At 48.4% G+C, this 25310-nt stretch overlaps 1 protein-coding gene across 3 annotated transcripts in view; it reads left to right on the top strand.

Moving 5' to 3' along the window:
• The window catches only part of Sh3gl3 (SH3 domain containing GRB2 like 3, endophilin A3), a 97076-nt gene extending 72673 nt beyond the window's left edge, over window positions 1-24403 (top strand). For all 3 annotated transcript variants that reach the window (XM_005357678.3, XM_013350196.2, XM_026784250.1), the window contains 4 exons: window positions 914-1072; window positions 4342-4445; window positions 5483-5592; window positions 21399-24403. In XM_005357678.3, the coding sequence (XP_005357735.1) occupies window positions 914-1072; window positions 4342-4445; window positions 5483-5592; window positions 21399-21604 (579 nt within the window). In that variant the 3' untranslated portion in view covers window positions 21605-24403. The remainder of the gene's footprint in view (window positions 1-913; window positions 1073-4341; window positions 4446-5482; window positions 5593-21398) is intronic.
• The last annotated feature ends 907 nt before the right edge of the window (window positions 24404-25310 follow it).

Genomic DNA, 25310 nt, shown 5'->3' on the forward strand with positions numbered 1-25310 from the left:
TGTGGGGCACACTCGCTCTTAGCTGTTGTCGTGTGGGGCACACTCGCTCTTAGCTGTTGTTGATGGGCGGCAGAAAAGATTGTCTGTCTCCTCCATTTCTGAGGTGGCCTGTGACTGTCGCCCCTCTGCATTCGCTGACAGTGTTTTATGTGTCATATTCTATAATTGTTGGGAACTCTAGGAGGCTTCATGGACATCCTAGTGGACACCAGACACATGTGTTTTTATAGTCCGCCTCTTAGCAAGGAATGAATGGAAATGCCTTTACTTTTGTAGAGTTAGTGTGGTCGGAAGCTGCCTGTGCGTGAACAGAACTGGGTGAGGAGGCCCTTGTGGAGGCCCTTGGAAATGGTTAGCCGAGTGAGGGTACTGCATCCTTCCTTAGGTTCCACAAAATTCTCTTTCTCTCACCCACCTGTCTGTCCGCCTGTCCGTGCCTGTTATGTAAATGTAAATGAGCGCTTGGCCCCATGGAAAACCTTCAGCAGGAACCACGGTGGGCAGAGCAAGCAGAAGGGTGTGATGGTGTCTTACGTAGAGAAGGGATGGGGCAGAGGTGTAGGAAGTCCCACCCCTAGCTGAGGGCTGTCAATCAATGGCTTCCAAGGGAGGAAGAGTGATTCTTCAGGGACGCTCCAGCAGATGGTTCCAAAACTGAATGGTCTTCATGGTCTTGGAAAAAGAGCACATGAAGTTGGGGAGGGAAAGTGGAGGGGGGGCGGAGTGGGGGCGACGTTAAAGGGGAGAGAAGGGGGCGTGGCTTTGAGGACCGCGCGAACACAAGGGTGAGATTCTCAGACAGCGGAAGGTGGAGTTTAGGCTGGGAAGTACTGTAGACGGCAGGAATATGGCGCGCACACGCGGCCGCCCGTCACGGTGTGAGTGTCCACAGGGATTTTCTTTCTCTTTCCAGCACCACCTGAGGAAACTGGAAGGCCGCCGCCTGGATTATGATTATAAAAAGAGGCGAGTAGGTAAGATACCCGAGGAAGAAATCAGACAAGCGATAGAAAAGTTTGAAGAGTCAAAGGAGCTGGCCGAGAGAAGCATGTTTAATTTTTTAGAGAATGATGTAAGTATTTAAAGCAGACAGAAGCTGTTAGTGTGCATGAGTAAACCATCGCTGTGTGAGCATGACTGGCGTGTGGAGAGACTCTAAGACTGTAATTATGGAGACACTCTAGAATGTTCTGTAGCTCTCACCTCCTGCCGTAGAGTAGAGATAGTCAACAACCCTGACTGAAGCCCCCCGGGGAGACTTGCTTATCTCTGGGGGTGGCCTTGCCCCAGAAGATGCCCAGGAGACCAGCCTTTGCGTGTAAGGCCCCATCATTTGTGGTTTGGAGCTGAGGTTGACAGATGCTCTCTGGGACAGATGTTTGGGGTGAAGATCTCTGAGGCTTTTACCCTTCAGAGTTAACACCAGGATAGAGAAGCCTGGCCGACATGTTTGGTGCTTGTGAACTTGGAGGCCGTGAGGGTCTAGGGCCACACCCTCCAGAGGCAACAGCACTGTGGTGGACGGTTTCTTGTCACCAGTAGTAAAGTGGAACCGAACTAAAGGGACAGGAAGTCCTAGCCACAGGCTGGGACCTCCCTTTTCTGCCTTGCTTACCAGGCATCGCTGGGTGGTTCTACCCCAGCCTCTCCCCTAAATCCCCATCCTCAGACCGGTCCAGCATCGACACTGAATGCAAACGAGGACATTATTGTTCCAAGGTATGGGTGAGGAGAAGGTTTTATAGTAAATCTGATAAGTACAGCCAGAGGCATCTGGAAGAGTCCAGATTGAATTGGATCATGAGGAGGGGTCAGTGAGCCAGAAAGGAAGAGAAGAGAAGAGAAGAGAAGAGAAGAGAAGAGGGAAGAAAAGAAGAGGAGAAGAGGAGAAAAGAGAGGAAGACCAAGAGAGCTCGTGGCCAAAATGGCTGGGTGTTGTAGGAAAGAGGAGCTGGGGAAGGGAGGCAAAGCCCTGGGCTGGAGAGCTTCGGGGTAGGGGTGAGGGGAGCAGAGCAGAGAGGAGCCAGGATGGCAGCAGCTTGGCTGCTGAGGGAGCCCTTTCAATGCTGAGGGAGCCTGAGGCTAGCTTGTACTTTGTATGTCTATAGGCACCGCAGCTGTTTGGGGCAACAGTCACGAGCTGAGATACTAGCTTCGAACACATTCGAAACTGCCCACCAGTGTAGGAAAGCAGGATTTGATTTATTCCCATGTTGTGCTTACAGTGGTTTTATTAAAGGCCCACTAAGTCTTCAGTCAGGTCAAATAAAAAGACGTAAGGAAGGCCTTTCACCCAGGGGAAGGCAAGGGAGAGGGATGCACAAAACCGAGAGCTCATTAAATCCCGGGAAGAATTCTCCCCGCTCTAGAGAACAGTCTGGAATTTCTCTTGTCCATCAACCTGCTGATGCCTGGGAGGTGTTCTCCCTTGTGTTTTGCCTTCAAATCTGTTCATCTTTTGTACCTTCTGGGGTGTGTGTGTGTGAAGCACGTGAAAGAGTTTGGTTTTTCTCCCTCTGGCATTGCCCTAAGCTCTGGGCATATTTGTTCTGTCTGGTTGCCTCTCGCTGTCCTTTAAGTCTGCAAATGGCAGGCTTAGTTCAAAGTGGGCACAAAGCAGACTGCTGTTACTACTGACAGATCATGGCGGTCTTCCGTGAGCATGCAGCTCCAGCGTCACAAGGAGGCAGCGCTGTTTCCTTAGCAGAGTCTGCTGTGGTCATGTCAGGCTGTGGCGCGGGCCTTATTCAAACATGTTCTTAAAAGCCAAGGAGATGAAATTTAAGAGATGCTTAGGATTTGCAGGGGCCTGGCTGTCTTTGTTTTGTTTATTGTGTTTTTGGAAATGGAAGGCGGCTGTCGCCTTTCTAGCCACAGAGCATGGCAAAGTATATGCCATGTCAAGGCCAGCCTAAGTCACATGCCCATGGCATTCTTGGCATAGTGGGATCCATGTAGACTGTAAACGCACAGTAAACCCAGGTTCAGAATGAGTGGGCGACCATAGTAAAGGGTGGGCAGCTGAAAGAGCTGTCAGCGGTACGTGAAAGCAACATGGATCTGTGGAAGCCAGCGAGCCCTCGGGTGGCTGTGCCAGGAGAGAAGAGATGGCAGACGAGGATACAGCCAGGTCGTGCCCAGAGCTGGTTAGAATGCTGTATAAGAAAACGCTCTTTAGCCAGTCCTGGGACACATGGTTTTGATTTGTATCTCTGTCCAGATGTGGAGCTACAGAAGAGTTGGGCTGGGAGTGTGGTGGAGAGTCACCTCAGTCCTCTGGGCCTTGCTATAGAAGGTTCTAGAACTAAAAAATCCTTACTCGTTGCAGTGATTATTCAACCCCGCTGATAAACAGGAAAGCCACCTCTGCAGCTCTTTGGGGCTTGTTAGTTTGTGGGCAAGAGGAATGGTGGACTCTCCACAGCCCATCACTTTCTGCTGTATGTTTCAGGGAAGATGCTTTGCTGGGTGGTGACAGAGACACAGGGGACAAACAGTCCCTGCCCTGGAGCAGGTCTGGCTGACCTGACACCCCTGCTGTCTCTGATCGTGACTTCATTGGCTTTGCTTCTTGGTCTGGCTTAACTAGAAAGCACATAGAGACATTTCTCTAAGAAAATTGATTTATCAAGCATTGGCTTCATTTACAGTTGGGTGAGCTTTCTCTCACTGTGGTGGTGTGAAAGAAAATGGCTCACTGTTGGGAGGTGTGACTTTGCTGGGGTAGGTGTGGCCTTGTTGAAGGAAACGTTCCACAGTAGAGGTGGACTTTGAGGTTTCACACATGCTCAAGCCATACCCAATGTCTCAGACCACTTCCTGTTGCCTATGAGTCAAGTTGTAAGGACTCTCAGCTCCTCCTCCAGCACCATTCTGCATGCTGCCTTGCTTCCTGTCATGAAGATAATGGGCTAAACCTCTGAGCTGTAAGTGAGCCACCACGATCACTTTCCTTTATAAGAGTTGTTGTGGCCATGGGGTCTTTTCACAGCAATAGAAACCCCAACTAAGATGCCCGCCATCTTCAAATCCATGATTTCTAGAGCATTAAAACAATATATAAGAATATCATCATCCTATAACTGTAAGAGTGTTTAGTGGATTTACAGCAGATTAATAGCCACAAATCAATTTGACAGTATTTTTTCCAGCCCCTCCAGCCCTATTTGTGAACCTTGTCATGATTGTAGGGCCCTGAGATGGGATGAGCTGGACTGGACCAGGGCTGAGGCAGCTGCCACGCTGCCCGGCAGAGCTGGGCTGCTGTCACAGGCTTCCGGTTTGCTCTGGATGTCCCGAGGGCTCTGGCCAAAAAGGAGTAACTTTGCACTTCTGCCACAGGTAGAGCAAGTGAGCCAGCTGGCCGTGTTTGTAGAGGCAGCGTTAGACTATCACAAGCAGTCCACAGAGATCCTCCAGGAGCTGCAGAACAAGCTAGAGTTGCGGTAAGCACCTTCGCCTCGCCTAGGCAGGGGGCTGCAGAGTGCAGCCAGCACCTGTCCTCCAGTCCCTCCCGCCCTCTGTTTGGAATTCTCTCTAGCTGACCTTCAGGGTGGGCATGAGACGAGGCTGAGATAATGAATATGTAGCTTGGGATAAGAGGGCAGAACTGGGGGAAGGGCTGGAATTGCTTTTCTCCTTTTTACTCATATCCCCACCCCTTTTCTTGTGACTCATGTGTAGAGCATACAAGCACGGTGGCCTGAGAGGTGACTCCCGTGGCTTCTTTGCTGACTTGCCAAAGGGTTCACTCTCTGTCTGCCTGTTGAGGAGTGGAGTACAGGCTCCATCCCCAACATCTAGGGCTATGGAAAGAGCCAGGTGACACTCAGAACCCTGGAAAGCCCATGAAAAATGTGATCGGGCTATAATACCTGGCTGATTCTGGACACCGAAAGAGTCAGTGGTAGCTTCTGAATGATAAAGAAACTCTGTTCCCTGCCTTGGGACTTTCACAGTCAATACGCCCCCTACTTTCTGCAAATCAGTAATATTATTTAGAGTTTGCACAGCAACCCCATTGATCAAATTATTGGGCTAAACCTATGCTACGTTTTGACTAGGCTTTTAACAAAACATGATTTTACACAGGATTATAGTAATGAAGAAATTCAGCGAGATTTTTGCTTCAATCGGTGCTGTTGTTACAGAGGGGAGCTTTCCTGACGCATCCACTTCTGTAGACAGATGGCCTTCTTCAGGGTGTCAGAGAGGACAGAAGGCAGCTAGCCTAGGGCAGTGTCCGCTTGCTAAACCTCAGGGACATTATGAGGACGTTCTTCCAGATGAATGTCAACCAGAGACTAGAGTACAGACTGAAAGATCTGCACACGGTTGTGTCCCTGACACGCCGGGCTCTCAGAGGTCGGGGTACACAATCCCACTGGGTCTGGTGGTCCTCAAGAAAAGCTAAGGCCTGTGGACTAGGGAGTCTCTGCTGTCTGGGACGAAGGTCTGACTTGGCCTCCCATGTGTGTTGCAGTATAACGTATGCCTCCAAACTCCCCAGGCGAGATTACGTGCCAAAGCCTGTGAGCACGAGCCCCAGTGACATCAATGGAGTCTCCACCAGCACTTCCTCAAAGATATCAGGTAAGTCAGCCCTCCGGAGCGTGCCAAACAGGGTCTCCAGTTAGGCGTGCTCAGTCTTGTGTTTCCGAGGCCCTTGGTGGGAATGCGCTGAGAAACGGGTGGACTTTTCCTTGGCTGACTGACGAGTCCTCCTTCCCCAGTTCCAGTGGTCACGTGTTCAGAGTTTGAAACCCAGCACCGGGAAGAATTATTGTTGTACTTTTATGTACTAATGCCTTCTAGTGTGGCCGTTAGACAGCCCCTTGACCAAAGTCCCATAGCTGCTATGGTATCCTCTCCGTTTAAAGCTCATCACCTTCAAAATAGCTTCTCAATTGTTAGGAAGGTTTGGTTAGCATTCTCTGAGCACCTGAGATGTGCCAGACACCACCTCAAGTACTGTACGGTTAGATTTTAAGTAGGATCTGGGGTAAAACAAACCAGGAAAAACTCAAATAATGTCTATTTTCCAATAGTCTCTCTATGATTTCCATCCGCATCAGGTCTCTTTCCCTAGACTTAGCCTCTCCTAAGGACTGAGTATGCTATTGTCCTACCTGTGGCTGGCACATTTTACATATAACAGAGTCTTAATGTTTTGTTTGGTAAATACAGAACAAAAGCAACTGTATTGTTTTACAGTTTTGTTTCCAAAATGCATTGCTTTCTTGTAATTATTTCCATCTTGTTCATAGGCCTCTCCCACTGGGTTTAGCAACTTCATGCTTTTGCATGGCCCCTATTAACTATGACAGTGACCACGCTAACTCCCTTAGGTCGGTGAGGCAGTAAGGGTTGGCAGCAGGGATGTGCCTACCTCTGGATCTTCAGCACTCTTGAAAGATGGCTTTCCTAGCATCTGACTCTCAGCCCCCGCTCTTTCCTGATATCTTTTCTCACAGTCTCGGTGATTCTCAGCCTCGTATGCTAACTCTCTGGCTTCAACAGGGGTACCTAACATGCACGCACATCTTAGTTCTCCCCATCTTCTGTTTTAGGGTTCCTGGTGTGTAGTCTGCCTCCAAGGTTGTCTCATATAAAACTTAGACCAAATGCTTTGCTGTGACCTCATTGGCGTCACGGGCTCTCAAACCTCTTACATACGCGTTCTCTCCATTGCTGCCTTCTGAGTCATTGTCTCTGGTGGCAGGTTTTATTGTGCCAATGCCTGGCTTCTGGAAACCGTTTCTACACTGAGCTAATAGTAGCCACCTCTCCCAAGAGACTCAAGTAATGGATAGAAATCTAGGTGCAGAGTTTCTCCTTAAAGAGCTGAGCCTAAGTGACTCACATCACCTGCCTTCCATCCCGCTGGCCAGGGCTTAGTCACATGACACATTCAGCTGGAGAACCAGATCTTACCCATAGTTCTATCACCATGGAAGAGGAAGGGGTGGGTAGGCAGCCTGCAGCTTCCATATGCACACCCTAGGAAGTTCCCAGAAGAAAGCGTCTGCTCTGGTTCTCATGGCCTTCTGTTGGGCGTTGCAGACTCCATTTCTGTTCAAATGTGTCACTTGGGCGCAATCTCACAAGCGCTGTGGAGTCATACATTAGAATGGCTGAGGTGTGGGCAGACATTTGGTGGAGGGACAGACAGTACATATGTTAGATGTATGGTCTCTGCAGGGCCGTGTGGTCTCCGTAACAACTACCGAACTTTATTGTTTTGTCATCGAGCATGTCCATGGAGGAGTGAACGAGAGTAACCGGCTTTCACGCTGTTCGGCTTCCAGCCCAGTTTGCCAACCCCTGACACGACTCATGGGAAATTACTGTAGCTCTGGCTTTAAAGCGTCTGGGTGCTTCGCTGGCTTCACGCTTCGAAACACACCCTAAAGAAATAACTTAATCCCCGAATATTCTTGTATACCTGGTAAATAATCTCCGAGAAGTGGTATGTGGAAACAATCTGGTGGCTAGTTACTTATTTGTGGACATTTTGTCGATAGTTGGATAGGATAAATAGGTGTTGGCAGATTAAGTGAGATACTATGCATCTCGTGGTGTGTGGGTTATACAGAATCACGGGCAGGTGTGGAGTTCAGAAAGTTAAGTGGATCCCATGACTGCATGGCCGGAAGCACAGCTGCATTAGGCTACGCGAAGCTGTGGACAATGTTTATCTGTTTTGAAGCTATCTTTAAAATTGTATTTCAGCAGCACATATTTGAGTGAATGCAAACCTCCTGTTGAGAAAGTCGGTGGCTCTGAAGAAGCCATTCAAACATGGCTGCTTTAAGGAAATCGTGCACCCTGTGTAAACATCACGCTTTCTCTGGCTGCTGGGAAGCTCACTGCCCTTTGTGCTGTCTGCTGGGTAACCTGCATCCTGCTTTGCTGGGCTGCTCACTGTGTGTCTGTTGCCCTAGGACCAGGCTTTAGTAGTGCCCGCCGCCCTGTCTCAGAACTCTGGTTGTTTGGATGAAATGTACAGGTTTTGTACATTTTAAGATTTGCTGATTTCTGGCCTGAAGCCAATCTTTTTTTTTTAAAGATTTATTTATTTATTATGTATATAGTGTTCTGTTTGTCTGTATGCTTGCTGGCCAGAAGACCTCATTACAGATGGTTGTGAGCCACCATGTGGTTGCTGGGTATTGAACTCAGGACCTCTGGAAGAGCAGTCAGTGCTCTTAACCTCTGAGCCATCTCTCCAGCCCCCTGAAGCCAATCTTTACTCTGAATCCAGAGTTTTCTGGACGCCATTTCAAGCTTTTTGTTTATAAAAATTGCGGCTATAAACAAGTGAACTAAACTTTGGAAACGAGTACAATCCCAGCCTTCGCTTCCAGGCTGTTAGCTGTGGGTAAAGCAGACCCCAGTCCTCAAGCTAGTCCTGGCCTCCCCTTCCTCCCTTCCAGCATGTTCCCAACAAGGGCTTTGTTCTTTGAGACAGGACTCCAGGACCTTGGATAAAGTTCCCCCAGAATGCCATCTCTTCCTGGCCGTGAGACAGACCCGGCTTTCTTTTGTTCTAGTAGCAGACTGGCAATAAGGAGACTGTTGAGTTCTGTGAGGAGTCAGATATTTGGATCAAATGTCAGGGACAGGCATAGGGCCTGTAGCACTGTGGTGCCTACAGTATTGGGTGCAGAATTTGTTGCTTTGTGCATGGGCCTCCTCTCTTCCTCATACAGTGTCGCAGAGAGCGATAATGACAATAAAGCCACAGTAGTAGGAATGCTGGTAGTGACTACACTGCAGTGTGGCGTTAGGTTAGACAGTCTGCTACACACATGCATCTCTGCTACCTATGTACCCCCATTTTACATAAGCAAGGGGATTCTCGGAGTCAAGTGGGAGTTCTCTATCGGTCAGCCAGTCCGTGGGTAGCAGGAATGGATAGCTTCCCTCACAGATGGCCTATCTGATGTCATCAAGAAGGGATGCTTGGGGATGGAGGGATGGCTCAGCTGGTACAACGATAGTCATGCTGGCCAGAGGACCTGCGTCCAGACCCTCAGTGCCCACATGAAAGCACAGGCGCAGCAGTGTGCACCCGTGACCCAGTGCTGGGAAGGCAGAGATGGGAGGAATGGCCAGCAGGTGTGCAGAATCCATGAACTCCAAGCTGGTTTGGTGAGAGACCCTGCCTCAAAGTTAGGACAGAGAATGACAAAAGATACATGACATTGATCTCTGGCTTTCACGTGCAGGTAAACACACACATGCACACATGCACAGACCATGTCCACACTCTTACACGCTTGTAAACATGCACAGACCACATACATACAAGTATACACAGACACACATGTGCACACGTGCACACACATAGACACCCCCCCCACACACACAGAGGAAACCCTGGCAAATGTAACAGAACGTTTAAGAGCATTAAGAATGGTTTGTTCCAAGGATTCATAATCACGGGGTGTGGCCAGTGTGTCGTGGTCAAGGGCATATGCTGTGTGCGCCTGGCTCGGTAGAGGGAAGTAGGGCAGGACAAAGGAGCCCTTGGCGACCTCACGTGCGCTGCGTCATTCTGAGCTCCCGTCCTTTCTCCTTGGCCAGTAGCTCTGTCCCCGTCCCCAGGCAGATTACATGGTGAGAACTGTGCTGCTCAGCTGGCTTTTAGAAAGCCTGTCTCCAGAAGCCCAAGGCTGTGGAGTCTCCCTAGTGCTGCTGTGGCCCTGTGCCTTGTGAGCCACTGCCTTGGGGCCCCCGTGTCACGCATCCGTCCCTGAGCTTTGCTGATTTGTAGGTGGAATTTTTGAGTGTAAGAGGGCCCCGTGCTGTTTGTTTCCCAGGCACAGTTTCAAAAGAAAATAGCATTTTACAGCCTGCATTAATGGGAAATTACTTTCCATTAGGGTTCCGAATGATTTGCCCATAATGTTTATAAAGGAGAGGAAAAATGTCAAGCATTTCAGTAACAATTTTAAGCAAAGCTCTGAAGGCTCTGCCAGAAATGGATTCCAAGAACATTTTCTTCATCATTTCTTCTTTCTAGAGAGGGAAAAGGGCCGAGAGTGATGAAGGGTGTGGGTCAGTTAGGCAGACGCCGCCGAGGGGCTGCATGGAATCGCCGATGGATAGCATCGTTGCTAGGTAGTTAAAGGGGCGAGTGGTGGGGACAGGGCAGAGGAGGGGACCTGCGCTGTGGAAGGAGGCCAAGTTCAGACCCTGGCCAGGAGAAAGGAGGGTCTGTCCAAGCTCCCGTGCACGTGGTCACGCTGTTTCATCAGCTCAAGTTGTCCCTTTGTCCCTGAAGAGAAGCGGAAGCCAAGGAAAGCCTGAGCTGAACTCTGTACCCGGGCAGTTCTCTGAAGGTCATGGGTTAGATAACAGTGTGGCCCTTGAGACTGGTGTTCCACAACCTTTCTCACCCCAGGAACCCTGTATGAGGCTCCGAGTTGTCACTCACTCTACAGTAGAGAGCAGGTTGTAATTCACCTTTTCCTGCATGTGTATTGTAGCTGTGCTTGGAGGCATTAGGGGAAGGCTTTAATACACGAAGGGCAGACATTAAGAGAGAGGCATTTGCCGAAAGATCAGAACACACCTCAGACACAGGCTTCTCTGTCACAGCCTTACGTTTTTGGGTTTTGGTGGCATCTGCTCATGAGGCTTTCTTCTTCCTTCTCCTCTGAGATTCCCGAAGGTCCTAATTAGTACTGTGACAGCTAAGGGTTAACAGGACTCGGGCTGAGATCCGCTTCCTGTGTGTGGAGAAGGCTGAGGGTCGTTAACAGATGTGTGCCATGGGCCGTCAGAACAGGCAGAATAAATCTCCCCGATGACTTGTGCTAAGACATTCTCCTTCTCCTTGGGTATAAAAGAGACTTTTATACATTTCTCGACACTTTAAAGGCTGCTCAGAAATAGCTTGTAGAGCCCAAGTCATTCCTCTCATGGGCGCCAGTCTCCTGGGACTACATTGGAAAATAAACATGTATTCGAAAGGGAAAGGCAGGGCTCACAAGTTAAAAAAGACACACACTTTGCAATAGGAGCACACACATTTATTGACCTACATTTCCGAAGAGGAAATTAAAATTTCACAGAGTCCTGAGGATGGAATTCGTTCAGTTAGCAGGTCTGTCCTCCCTCCCCTTCCTGCACAGCCATTTCTGTAGCTCTCAGTGGTGGTTCTGATAAGCCAGGGGGCAGGAGTCCCACACCGTAGTTCAGATGCCGGCAATCAGGGCCAGCTTTGGGTAGGTCTCTCACCATCTCCCGACGGATGTGGACTTGTGTTGAATGAAGACATTGGACTTCCTATGCTGGGGTGCTCTGAGCTCTGAATGCTGCATCTGTTATGTTGTCTCTGAGTCCCTGGCATTCTCAACATCTTAAACTGTTGTCAGGTTGAGCATTTAACATTCCCGATATTAAGAAGTCATTATTAGAAAGCAGATTGTGAAGAGGTATATGTGTCGGTCAGTAGCTGCTGGCGTGAAGTAGCTGAAGCCCTTTGCTGTTTTTCCCAAGCTGAAGGAGGCATTGGAAAGGAAAGGCTTCCTCACTGTACAGAATAGGTTCCCAGAATTGATCTATGTTCTCTGTCACAGAAGCCTCTGAGAGCCACAAGACATAGCCTCTCTCTTAGCTTTGGGAGTTTCAGTAGAACTTAGTGGAAATGGCTGTATGATATTGTCTCAAATTCAGAATATCTTATAGTCACCTATGTATTTTATAACAACATGGATAAGCTAAGCTACAAGCTAACATTTCAAACGGCATAATCCAAATATTGTTCGGTGCCGCTATTTGAGAGAGAGTGTAGAAGTCCATTGTCTCTGGAGATTATGAGCAGAGCAGCTGAGTGAACAGCTCCAGGGGACCACGTGAATCTACACCAATGACACCTGGGTGATCTGTGGCACTTCCCTTTCCGGAGAATGAGAGCCCAGGACGAGCAGGCAGTCTTGATTCTTAGAGGAACCCCTGAAGCCCTTTATTTGCACAGTCTTCTGGTTGTCCCGCCTTAGTGACTAACCCATGCTGTACGAAGCAGGAAGTAGCTCTGCCCAGGGCCATTGGCTAGCCTGTCCCTGTACCAGTCACCAGAAAGCCACCTTTGGTGGCAGCCAGAATTTCCCATTCCCCATGTCTCGGCAAAAACAACTCATAAACACTGGACCTGGTTCTAGTTGAGGGCCACCAGTCGGGGGGTAACTAAATAGATTGTCACTTCTGCAGAATCTGCACCAGTCATCCCAATAGACAGCCCTGGCCTTCATCGTGATAGGGCACAATCTCTTTTCATTAAACCCAAGTGATGAACCTGTGTGGATGGTGAAGGTTGGTGTAAGGTTAGGACAAAGCACATACCTTATTTCTATGAGGATAATGAAAATTTGCATTCCCCCATTAGGCACTTCAATAAATCACCTGTTGTAATAAATAGTGGGCTGTTATTTCTAATATATACAGGCTTTACCTAGCAATTTACAATGGATTCATTATAGATTAATATTTAAATTTTAAGTTGTATAATCCCAACACTTGGGAGGACCAGAGGATCAGTATAGGGAGTTTAAGGCTAGCTGGGATGGAGACTGGCTTGAGGTGGGGGCGGGGCTTCAAGGAAATGGAGACCCTGGTGATCTGTGCCAGAGCCGGGGCCCTGGGGACTGCTAGTTTTTGTCTAATCTGATGGATGCAGATTGTAATTCAGGCATGGTGAAAACAAACGTGTGTGTGTGTATGTGTGTGTCAGAGTTATACACCAATGTTGCATCTTAGTCTGCCATGGGAAAAGGGTTAGCCTCCAAAGAACTCAGAACTAAACTCGGAGATTATAAATTTTGGAGAGAGAGCCCGAACCAAATATGTATCTTCTAACTCAAGAGAAATAGATTGATACAGGTTGAGCATGGTGCCTGGCCTAGGGCACACACTGAGCACACACTTGGCGACCATGCACAAGCCTGAGCTAGAAGTAGACTTTGGTGCTGGGTATGGAGCTCAGTAGGCGGAGCTCACACCTAGCTTACCTGAAGCCCTGGGCTGGATCCCCAGTACTGTGTTAACGGAGCCTAGTGATATGTTGTGATGGGCCCAGAATTTGGGAGGTAGAGTCTAGAACATCAGAAGTTCAAGGTCATCCTCAGCAAGTTTGAGGCCAGCTTGGCCTGGAGACAAGATGGGGGAGGGGGAGATGAGTGAGGAGACAGTGAGCAGAGAAGAGAAGGGGAGAGGAAGAAGACGTTAAATTGTGGTTTTGCCCCAACATGTTTAGATAAATTATTGAGTCAGATTCTTCAGGTATAGTCAGATCTTACAGTGACTGTCTCGTGGAAACAAAGCTTCCAGGACACTTGGGTTTCATTCCCCATTGCCATGCTGACCCTCTACTGGCCAGGCTCCTTCTCTCTGAGCCTTAGCATAGCTTAGGTGACGCTGCAACACTGTTGAGCATTTGGCCACCAGAAATGGGAGAGAATAGAAGACAAGTCACGTCCTCCCCCTCCCCTCCCCCAGCTGCAGCCAAGAAGTAAGAAGGGGGCTGGGATTCAGAGAGATCTACAATCCCATCCCTGTCGCTTTGTACTTCTGGGTCCCGATTCTGTCCTCTGTATGTAGAGCAGGGGTAGAGTTGTTCTAAGCATAACATAAAGCATGGTACTTGCTACAGTGTAAGAGCCCACAGCACAGCCACTGTTGATACTACATAATCGGTTGTCTGATTTCCCAGCCTACCACAGACTGAAGGCCGCAGATTAGAAGGGCCTGAGGGACTGCTTCGGGAAGGTCCACTGGCAGCGGGAAAAGTGACAGGTCGCAACCCCGGCTACAAGGGAGGCAAGAAAAAAGTTATATATGTATATATTTAAAACAAAACAAAACAAAAACAAAACGGGAACAAAATCTCAAAAGGCACAAAGGTTTGGGGCATTTACTAAGAGACCAAGAGCCCTTCTCAGGTCAGTAGCTTCCTGGAGACCCCATGCCTTGTCCTTCAGGACTCATGCTGACAGTGGGCACTGTGAATTGTTCTCCACTCCCCCGACTCCCAGAAAGTGGGTGTGTGTGAAGGGATCCAGTGTGCCTTCATTCATGTGCTTGGAGGAAGTGCTGCCTGGGTCTTGGAATCCCTGGAATGAAGGCCAGCGGAGGAGAGAGGAGCTCCTTTGGTGATCTGGAAGATAGTCAAGATGAGACGTGATGGACGATAGACGAGCTTCCGCTTTTCCAGCTTGTGAAGAGAGCATCCCCTGCTCATCGCCCCCTCAGCCTTCATCTCCCTCAAAGCCAAGCGTGGAAACAGCATTTGAGAGCAGCTCCCCAGCCTGAGGAAGGGGCGTGAGAAGAGGGAGGAGGGAGAGGGAGGGCAAATCAGGCACTCTGCTCTGACAACGGTGTCTGTGTTGGCATCTAGCCAGTGGATGCTGTTGCAGATGGCAGGCTCCAGCCACAGGAAGGGAGCACAGAAGCCCCTTATAGGGAAGAACATCCCTCGAGGGTGGGTAGGATTCAGGCACAGGGTGTGTCTTCAGCGTTCCCAGGCCTCAGAGCTCCCTGGGACATGTTGGGCTGAGGATCTCAGCTGAAAGGTAGGGATTGGCTCAGATAAGGAGAGAAGTTGAGACCTCCTGAAACATGGAACAAGTTATACCTTCCCACTGCTGCTCAGAGATGGAGTGATCCTCAAGCTGACCCTGTCCATGGGCGGGGTCAGAACTCAGCACTGCCTTCCCTGCCCTTACACTGAAGGGAAGTAGCTAGTCATTAGATTCAATCCACTGTCTCTGAGGCCGAGGTGCCGCTGTTTCCACACATATGGTAAATGCTAACACCAGGGAGGTTTGCAGCTGGGTAAGATGAGGCATTATGAGATTGGACGGCTACTGCATGAAAAAAAATGTCAGCAAGTATGTATGCCAGTGACACATTCGGGTAGGAACTGTGCAAACAGGGATGAGGCTGAAGGGAGTGCCCTGGGAAGGATTTTCCTGAGGTTAAGATGGGACCCTCTATTGTTAGAAAATGGACCACATCATGATAGCCAACAGGGAAGTGAAGAATAGGTTTCCATCTCTATTGTGTGTGGCTGACAGAAAACACATTCTCTCTCTCTCTCTCTCTCTCTCTCTCTCTCTCTCTCTCTCTCTCTCTCTCTGTGGTTTAGGGCAGATCTTGAATGGTAAATATTTAAAAGGGATGCCCTCTGTTCACAAAGACAAACTGTGTTTCCTACTTCTCCTCTCATGTTACATTAAAACCAGGTCTCAGAAGCAAGAGAAAATAAACACAGCCTCCCGAGGGTGGGCGGAGGGGGCTGTGGCCTTCCCCAGTGGACTCCATGGGTCCTGGTGTCTGCTCCCTGAACTAGGGCACACAGCCTTGTGCTAGCCTCGTGTGCATGTCTTATCCACGGTTCTGGTTACCAACAGCTACATGCAAAAGCCGGGGTGAAAGGGGGCTCAGGGCTCTGAGACCACGGGGACAGAGATGGGATGCTGGCCAGGCGAGCTGTTTGCCTGCCTGGAGTTTTGTGTCTGGCAGTGGGAAGCCAAGCATTTAGGAGATAGGTATCCCAAACACTGAGGAAGCAGAGATTGTTTTGGATGACTGAAAGTTCCAGCTTCCGTGATGTGGATTTTGTGTCCTGGAAGGCCCAGCCACTTTCTCTCAGGTGGGCAGAAATTTTATTTCTCTAGCTGGCCTTGGTGTGAGTCTCCGTTTAGACCGGCGGCGGAAACAGCCTGATCTTTTTCCCATTCCACTCTTTGCCAAAAATGGAAACAGGAAAAAAAAGAGAAAGATTAATCTTTTTTCCATTTCTCTTAATGGAAAAAGATGTAATCTTGCCATTCAAGGTAATTCAGTGTCTTACCAATGGCCCGGTTATTACTCACAGATTCAGGAAATAACTGTCGTTGGCTCAGAGATGAACCTTTTCTTGGATCTGGTAGTTTTCCTTAGCTGTGTCCTCGTCCCCTGTCCTTCCCAGGCTGTTGATGAGCGAGGGCCGCCTGCTGACGGCTCTTACTCCAGTCCCACCTCTGAGAAGCCAGGTTTGTGTGTGCCGAGCATCTGTGATGTCCTGCAGGTGACCTGTGTGCCGAGCATCTGTGATGTCCTGCAGGTGACCTGTGGAGCCCCAGTCCTGCCTCACTCCTGCCGGTGCTCGGGTGATCTGTCTGCATTTAGTGGGGAGCAGGTGGTGGTTACCTCAAGCCCCTCTTTGGTTTCACTCCACCATATTTTCCCTGGCTCAGAGCACTTTGGGAGCCTGCCTTGCCCCGCAGTTCCAGTGGGAAGTCGGGCTGACATCATCCTCTGGGTGTAATCGAGGGAGTGATTCCACGCTGTGGGCCACTGTCTTCTCTTCCAGGTCCTCCCCCTCTAGGAAAGTGCTTCTATCTCTTTCCTAAGTGACAAGAAGCAATGCCTCCATCTCCACGAATTGAATAAAATCTCTGGGCTCCGAGGTCTTGTAGCCCTGGTTCTTCGGAACCAGTCTGCCGGTTTCTTACATCTTACAAAATGTCCCTGGCCTCCTTCACAGAAGCCTGAACGCCTTGACCCTCGCAGTGTTTCACAACTTAGAAGCTGACATGGACCGCTTGATTCACTCCCAGGCTTTCTGCTCCCTCTGTCATAGGGAGGCTTACTTGGTAGAGCGCCCCGGGTAACCACGATGCCCCAGAATGAAAAATGTGTCAGGAGCATTTCAGAATGTTGTACTGCCACAAGGGTAAGACCGAGTTCTGATTGTTGTTCATGGACAAGTTTGTCTACATCCAAGGAGTGTGCTTGGAGGCAAGGCAGTGCAGAAAGGGCACAAAGGGACTCCTTCATGGGGTCTTCCTCGCGGTCTCATGAGATGTTCCTTGTGTAGTGTCTATCCACTGGCACAGTGATATGCGTGCCGGTTGCTGCCTCTCTGGGAATATCAAAGTGGGCAACATGCTATGGCCTTTGCCTGTATGAATGAAGTGAGAAGTGAGTCATGTGTCTGTTTCCTGATAAGTTCAGTGTGTGTGTGTGTGTGTGTGTGTGTGTATGCGTGCGTGTATGCATGCTTGTGAGAGAGAGCATGCACATGTATGTGCTTACATGTTGGCTTGGACAGCTGTCTCCTACTCAGAATGTGTTTTGGTCATTGCAGGTGGCTGATACGTAAGTGGAAGGGAGAGCTAGCTAGTGAGCCCCACAGTGAGAGTGAGAACCCACACGTCTCAGCAGCATCACAGAGTGTGTGGAAGGAGACCTAGAGTGAGGTGGACCATGGTGTGGGGTCTGGAACCTTGGTGTTTCTGTCTGGCCTGATATCTGCCCCGTGACCTCTCCCAAAAGGGAAGGTTGGTGCAGGACTCGCGGTTTGCCTCCTGCCTGGACAGTGTTTGAGGAGGTGGCTTTCAGAGCTCATGGAATCTGTTCCACCTGCTCCTCCTCAGTCAGGTCCGCTAGTGGCAGGGCGGTGGAAAGAACCTGGCTCTCTTATGTGCCACCCTGAAGCAGTTGTTTCTCAGAGATGTGGACCTTGACTTGCAGCCCCAGGTTCTCGGTGTGTGGCCCCGCCCACCTTCGTTAGGAGCTGAGTGACCAAAGTCAAAGTGGAGCATCCCCTGTTGGAAACTCGGTTCCCTGGTGCTTTGCCATCACTGAATGTTACTCTTTAAAGCTTAGGACAGTGAAGCCAAGCCCAGTGTTTACATTAGTCTCCCTGGCTGCCATCGGGGTAACAAAAGGGATTTACTGACTGGCTGGGCTCAGGTCTCTCCAGGAAGGAGTCATCCAAGTCCATGAGCATCCAGAAGGTCCAGGATGTCTCTGTGGATAGACCCGGATTCTAAGAGGCTGTCAGCCTACAGGTCGCCCAAAGGGTGGGGGCTGCCTCTCAGCAGAAGGAGAGGCCTCATCACCTCTGCTTCTTCTTCCCCCAGCAGCTGAAGCTCCGTCCACTTCCAGACATGCAGGGAAGGCTATGGCGCTCGTGGTTCTCAGTTCCCTCCCCCAGGCTGGCAGGTTCTGGAAATTTGAAAAAGAATAGCCTACATTGCAAGACCTGCTTAAACAGGTCTGGGAGCCATCCTTGGCCAACCACAGGAATACCCGGATCATCCACTGCCATTCTTTCTCCAGGCTTTTCCTCTTGTTGGCTTTATGTGAACCCCTTATGTAAGGACGGAATACAGTCTCTTACAGAGTCTCAACTCTCTGCACTGTCTCAAGGTTATGGCTCTATTGCTGTGAAGAGACACCACGACCCACGGCAACTTGTCAAAGGAAACATTTGGGGCTTGTTTACAATGTCAGAGAGTTGGTCCATGACCACCGTGGTGGGGAACGTGGTGGCAGGCCAGCAGGCATGGCACTGGGACACTGCTGAGAGACTGCTTCCTGATCTGCAGGCAGTTAGCAGAGAGAGAGAGACTAGGCCTGGCAGGCACTTCTGTGACCTCAAAGCCACCCGCAGTGACACTCCTCCTGCAGCAAGGCCACACCTCCTGATCCTTCCTAAACAGTCCACCAGCTGGGAACCAGACATTGAATAACTGTGTGAGCCCCGTTCAGACCACCACTGGCCTAACAACAACGGGAAAAGGAAACGAACATGGAAACCATAAAATTGAACAGCAGAGGGAAAGCTTATCAGAGATTTCAGCCGGGATATTGGAAATTGGTTTTGCTCTGGGAGCCTGCACTTCCTTCTGGAATGATCTCTGCTGGCTCTGGGTTTAGGAAGGAGCCTTGGGGAACCTTTCATAGAGGAGGCAGCTGTTGGTGGCAGAGAGAGTCTCCCGATCTCTTTTTGGATGGCTGATTTCCAACTAATGCTTATGGCCTTCCTTTGTGTGCACAGTCTGGACTGGGGTTAAGCTTCCTCCCATCCCATCCCTAGAGACAGCCTTGTCTCACCAGTGGTCCATGCTCCTGCCTTTCTCCAACCACTGCATCATCTTACTTGGCCAAGGCCCTTCAGCGCTTGCCTGTCATTACAGTTTCAGCTCCTCGCAGGGGACTGTGGGAAACTCTGAGGTTCTGCAGTGACTCCCGAGAGCTGGAGTGGGAAGACATGTCTAACTTTAGACATGCTAAGTCCATTATCTTAAACTAGCCTGGAAAATGCCCTAGATTCACCAACTTATAGGCTCAGGGAATTTGTGGAAAATCTTTAGAATATCTAGGAAACAAAGAAGAAATATTCACCTCCAAAAAGTAAAATCAATGGTGTTTCCAAAGCCTGCTGAAGTCATTTCACCTTTAAGTATGGGCATAGAAACCTTAAAATAGTAGCAAGTGTGATCCTGCCACAGAGTCAAAATGTGCTACTTGCATTACTGTGGCCTTTTCAAATGGCCAGTCATTTAAAAAAAATCTCTTAAAATTAATTTTATTACGACTCAGAGGAAAAAAACACCAAGTGTAATCCAGTCAAAATGGAAATTATACAGTGGTATTAACGTTTACCTGAATGATTATAAGACTAGCCAGGAAATTCTATGATGGAATCGTGGCCAGGAGCTTGCTGTACTAATCATTAACATTTACTCAAAGCTATAATGTGAAGAGAGAGAGGGTACAGTGACCAAATGGATCAACTGAACTAAACTGAAAATCTCAAAATAGACCCCAGGCTCATGATAAGTGAACGACAAAGCCAGGTGTGCTGGTATACACCTGCAATCCCAACACTTGGGAAGTGGAGGCAGGAGGATCCCTTTGAGTTCAAGGTCAGCCTGGGCTATGTAGGAAGACTCTCAACAATAAGATATAAAAGCAGTGTTTAAAATCAGTAAAGAGAAAGGATCATTAAAAAATTTATAACTGCATCGGTATTATTAAAACATAATAAATTTTTCCTCTTTTTGCTAAGATCTAAATGGGTCTAAGACAAAAGTTGTAACATGAAAAGATTTAATTGAAATTCTCGAATAAAATCCTGCTCAAAGGGGGTGGAGAGATGACTCAGCACTTATGAGCATTGACTGTTCTTCCCCAGGAACCAGGTTCAATTCCCAGCACCCACATGGCAGCTCAAGACTGTCTGTTTGTTACTCTAGGGGTTTTCTGACAGCCTCACATAGACACACATGCAGGCAAACCACCGATGCTCATAAAATTCAAAGATTATTTATAAAATTCTGTTCGCTAACCATACATGACTGCGGAGGATAAACTATGAATGAAAAGCCTCCTTTATCCTCCTTTATTGTCCTGAAATTACATATTCTAAAGCAAAATAGAAAACCTACCACTTGCCCAGTTGCCAGCACAGACGGCAAAAATAAAACATACAGACAGATGAGAAGCTGGGAATAAATTTGTACCAGACTTGGCAGATAGGAAGCCAGTGTTTGGAGTATATGAGGGCTTCTAATTTGTTAAAATAAAGGTAGAATATTAAGTCGATGGCAAATGTCCAGCATGTTGGCAGCTTCCTGTTCATGATGATCAAATCCTATTCAAAGAGTGCAGACGTCCGTGTGTGATTATGGCAAGAGTGTACCTGCCACTTTGTTCAGAGTTATCGCTCAACGCCGAGAAAGACTAAAAGAGACAGGAAGCAGGAAGAGGGTGGGAGGTGAGAGTGAAGGGCAGGAACAGGGAAGAGGAACGGCGAGAAAAGCCGGAAAGAGGCAAGGCAAGGAGGCGGGGAGAAGGAGAGAAGGTAGGAAGGGAGAGAGGGCCGCAAACGCCCAATTACAGAGTCGTTAAGATCAGGTGTGCTCTGAATGGACCGGCCGTGACGGATTAGTACAGGTGGCAGCTGGCCAGTAACTGTGTGGGGCCAGGTTTGCAGCATTACGTACAAGAGTGTTATTTAATGGAAGCAAATGCATGGAAATATATTGACAAATATATACTCATACACACCCTTGGTATTCACGGGCTGCATGCTGGCTTTCTCTGAGTCAGTGAGTTCGAGTTGACCTGACCCAAATCTGTATACACATCTTCTCGTTTCCAGTGACCGTGTTTTAGACTTTTGGCCGCGTCAGCTGACTCTGTGGATGTTAATGTCCCTGCTCTGACTGCTCTCTTCTTGTCCCCGTGTTGCCACCTCAGAATTCCTAGACGTGTCACACACCACCTCAACTTTGCCCCTTAGCTTTCCCGAGTCCCATCCCGTCAGCACAAGGAGAGTCTGAGCATTCCGGAGACAGGACTGGGGCCTGGTGCTTAGCTTTTCCCCTTGGGCTCCGGGCCAAGCTGAGTGGAGGTGGGCTGGACTCGCATCTGCTCCCTCAGAGGACTGGGAAGACAGTGGGGACAGAGGCTTGCCCGAGGCAGCTGGAGGGCTGAGAGCAAGGGAAGCCAGCACTGGGGTGGGCAGGGCGCGAGCACAGGTTCCTCCCCCATTTCTTGTTTCCTGGTGATTGTCCTGTTAACCTGTACTTTTTGTCTCCGTGTCACATGGACAGGTACTCACATTCCCGCGGACCAACCCTGCTGTCGCGGTCTCTATGACTTTGAGCCAGAAAACCAAGGAGAATTAGGATTTAAAGAAGGGGACGTCATTACACTAACCAATCAGATAGATGAAAACTGGTACGAAGGAATGCTGCGTGGGGAATCTGGCTTCTTCCCCATAAATTATGTGGAAGTCATTGTGCCTTTACCTCGGTAAATGTGTCCGTTGGACCTGATTTCATAACTGAAATGAATTTGCACCAGTGTTCCCTCGGTGTGATGTTCTGTGACACCCTCCCTCCCTGGCCCACTTACTCACTTTTGTATGTGTGTTTTCTTTATAATGTATTTTGTATCAATTTAATTTGTTTAATCGATTTCTTTGTCCTAACTCATAAAGATAGTTTTCTTCTTGTTCTAAAAAGTCATTGGTTAAATGTATGTGCTTCCTGTTGCTAAGAAAAGTGAATTGCGCCCATTACAGATACGTGAACAAATGGCCTGTCTGGTCCTTAGCTGCAATGGAGCACACCCTTTGCGGCTAAGAAAGCTAACAAGTTTGTTTCTTGAGGTTTTGATGGCATTCCGTCTTTTCCTGTTTTAAGCTTACCTGTGAACAGCCCAATAAACATGACACACTGTGTTCATAAAAGACTATGGCTATTTTTTATGTTAAATTGCTTTTTAAGCATGGACTTCAGCACAGATTTCTCCTGTGCCCCTTGGTTGACCCGCGGTCCCACGCAGAGTCCTTAGACGATGGTTGTGGATCAGTGTCAGCAAGTGGGGGTGTGGCTCTTTATCTGCCAGCGATTTAAACGTGGTTCGTCCTTTCCTCAGCCCAAGACTGGAAAACCTCCTCGCCTAGTGTTAAGATTATAAAACAGCCCACATCAGCCTTGTCTGCCGTCACACGTGGGCAGGGATGTTTTCAAGCTGTCCCATTGTGGATGCTGAGGCAGGAGCATGGTCTCTTGGGTGGAGTGTCTGATAACTTAGGTTTACAGAACAGCCTTGGCCTTACCCTGAGTATGACTTCATCACGTGCTGTGGCTCAGTGGAGTCCACAGCAACCCTGCGGCACAAAGAAGAGGCAGCCGTTGCTCCCCTTTGCAGAGTGGTCACCCAGGGTCAAACAACCAAATCATGGCAGAGGCAGAACTTGAACTCTTGACTGTGTAGTGGATGCTGGCACCCGAGTGTCTGTCAGTCACTGGGACCTGCCCTGTTGATCCCTGGCATTTGTAACCAAAGCCCAGAGGCCAGATTGGTCCCCCCTCCCCCTGAGAAGGTGACCTAAGTTGTGTTTCCTAGTGTCCTGAGCTCTCTTTCTTAACAGGTTCATGTACGTAAGTGTGGAGAGGGCAGGGGGTGTATACATATGCACACACATTCCTTGTACATTCAGTGTCTACCGGAAGTGGTAGTTCTGAACATTCACGGGATATTTATGCCAAATGCTGCTCAAAGCAGCTTCTGCGATATGGGCACACACCATGTATGCTGTCCGCTTGATGTCCTTCTTCAGATACTAGGATTGCGTCACAGAAATGCCAGGTCACTTTTCTAGTCGCATAGTCAAGTGTCAGAGCTGAAATTTTAATTCACAGTCATTTCCCATGCCCATGGTCTTCACACTTCCAAAATGTCTCTCATGATACCTTTTCTCCCTGTAAAGTCACAAACAAGCCTGTTTTTCTACCTGGCTTTTATTTGTGGTTTGCTTTATTAGAAATTTACTATGAGAGACCCAGCGGCCCTCCCCATGCTTATAATTTACTGGAATAGCTTGTTTAGAGGAAATAAACAGTAATTGGACTTCATTGAGAGCTACAGATTAATTTCTAATAATAACTGAAAAATTCAGCAATTTATATCAGATCACTTTTTAGAGCAATTAAAAATAGGACTTGGTTAATGGCCAGACAGCTGCTGAGGAGGGGCAGTGACTATGCCTGTGTCACATTGTGTCTTCCACGGGCTTTTGGCTTCAGCTCTTTGGCAGGGTCCCCTCTCTACATGATGTTTGTGGAGAAGGCTGGCAGATAACATCTGGGCCTGGCACAGGCTTGACACCAATTGCTTCGGGCCAGCTGTCAGAGAGAGGTTTTCCTTGTGAGCTCTCACAGCTTTCTGGACTCTGCTCCTTCCTGGTTTGTTCCTAATGCTAAAGACTGTGAGCAAAAGCAAGCTGAGGAGGGAAGGGGTTATTTTATCTCACAGACTATCTAGTTCATCATGGTGGGATCAGGGCAGGAACCTGGGGCAGGAGCTGTAGCAGAGACCTAAAGGAAGGCTGCTTACTGACTTGTTCAATCTGTTCTATTATAGAAACCCAGGACCATCAGCCCAGGGGTGGCATTGCCTACAGGCTAATCTCTTGTGGGCATTTTCTCAACTGAGGCTCCCTCTTTCCCGATGACCCTAGCTTGTGTCAGCTTGACAAAGTAAGGAGCACACAGCCCGGCTTGCACTGAGTTTTCTGTTCTCATTGTTAAGAAAGTCATGTGAATTTTCTTCTATTGGAAAAAGCATCCATGACCTTTCAGAGGGCTAAACAAGTTTGAACATTAAATAGAATTATTTTTCTAATTATAAAAGGCAATGCAGATATATTATAGGACAATTCAGGCTGTCGTTAAAGTTATAAAGGAAAATACCTTTGAGTGCACAACCCCAAAAGAATTATTGTTGTGGTGGTTTTTTACTGTGTTCTTCCCAGATTGCCCTTGTACATTTCTGGATTCACATGTGTACATGAACAGAAGTGTGTATTGTGTTTTCAACTTTGTATGTTACTTGCAGACCTAAGTCCTTGAACTAGCTATGTAACATTTTATTGTGTGGGGGCATAAATTCTAGCTAGGTTTCTGCTCTTATACATTTCCGGTTTTCTGGCCAATTTTAAACTTATTTTACATGGAAATGGGTTAAAAGGACAAGCAAACTGAACTTGGATTTATGTTGATTTGGTGTATTCATTAATTATTAAATTATTAAAGTACCTCTATTTCCTGAAGGTTGTATGATTGTGCTGTTGGTCGCCTTTCCATCTTGCTTTCTATGACATCACGTCAGTTTACATTGCCACCTAGAGTGTCGTGGCACCCCCTTTTCCAACCCCTCGTCACCTGTTATCAGTTGGCTCTGATAACGTGAAGTGACAGTCATTTCCCCGGCCCCCACCACACACACATGAGAGAGAGAGACATACGAGACAGAGAGACAGAGAAAGAGACAGAAATACAGACACACACACACACACCACACACACACACACACACACACACACACACAGATTCTGCCTATGTGGTTGTACACAGACTTAGTGCCCTTCCATCTTAACTAAGCATCTTCCATGTACTGTGGCTCTCACGTCTGTCGTCTGTGGTGGGATGGTGAAGTAATTTTGTCTTCACAGCTTCATAGATTCTACCACAGATTTTTATCAACCTTGGCACATGATTAATTTACCTATTAAGAAGCTCCTAATTTTTGCGTAATTGAAACACCTCACAGCCCTTCCCTGGCATCTCCACCTTCGTACTGAGGATGTGTTAGGAGGGGCATGCGCAGTACAGTAAACACTGCGTAAACACAAGTGCTGCTGTGCCAGAGCAGGAGATTGACAGCAGACACCTTGCTAAGTGAGCAGGTAGTGGATACGGTGTGGACGGACACACTAGACATCATGTCAGTCCGTGTCCTGGGCACGACGGAGCAAGACAGAGGAAGATTTAAACACATCGCTCAGAGTGGACTGTAAGTTATAACAAGGAATTGCTCATTTCTGGAATTTTCTATTTAGTATTTCCAGACTGCAGTGACCCACTAGAAACCGTGGAGAGCGAAACCAAAGCTAAGCAAACTCACGGCACCCCACCGTGGGTTTGTTTTCTTCCTGATTGCTGATACTGAGCACC

The sequence above is a fragment of the Microtus ochrogaster genome, chromosome 22 (assembly GCF_000317375.1).
Source record: "Microtus ochrogaster isolate Prairie Vole_2 chromosome 22, MicOch1.0, whole genome shotgun sequence".
NCBI classification, from domain to species: domain Eukaryota; kingdom Metazoa; phylum Chordata; class Mammalia; order Rodentia; family Cricetidae; genus Microtus; species Microtus ochrogaster.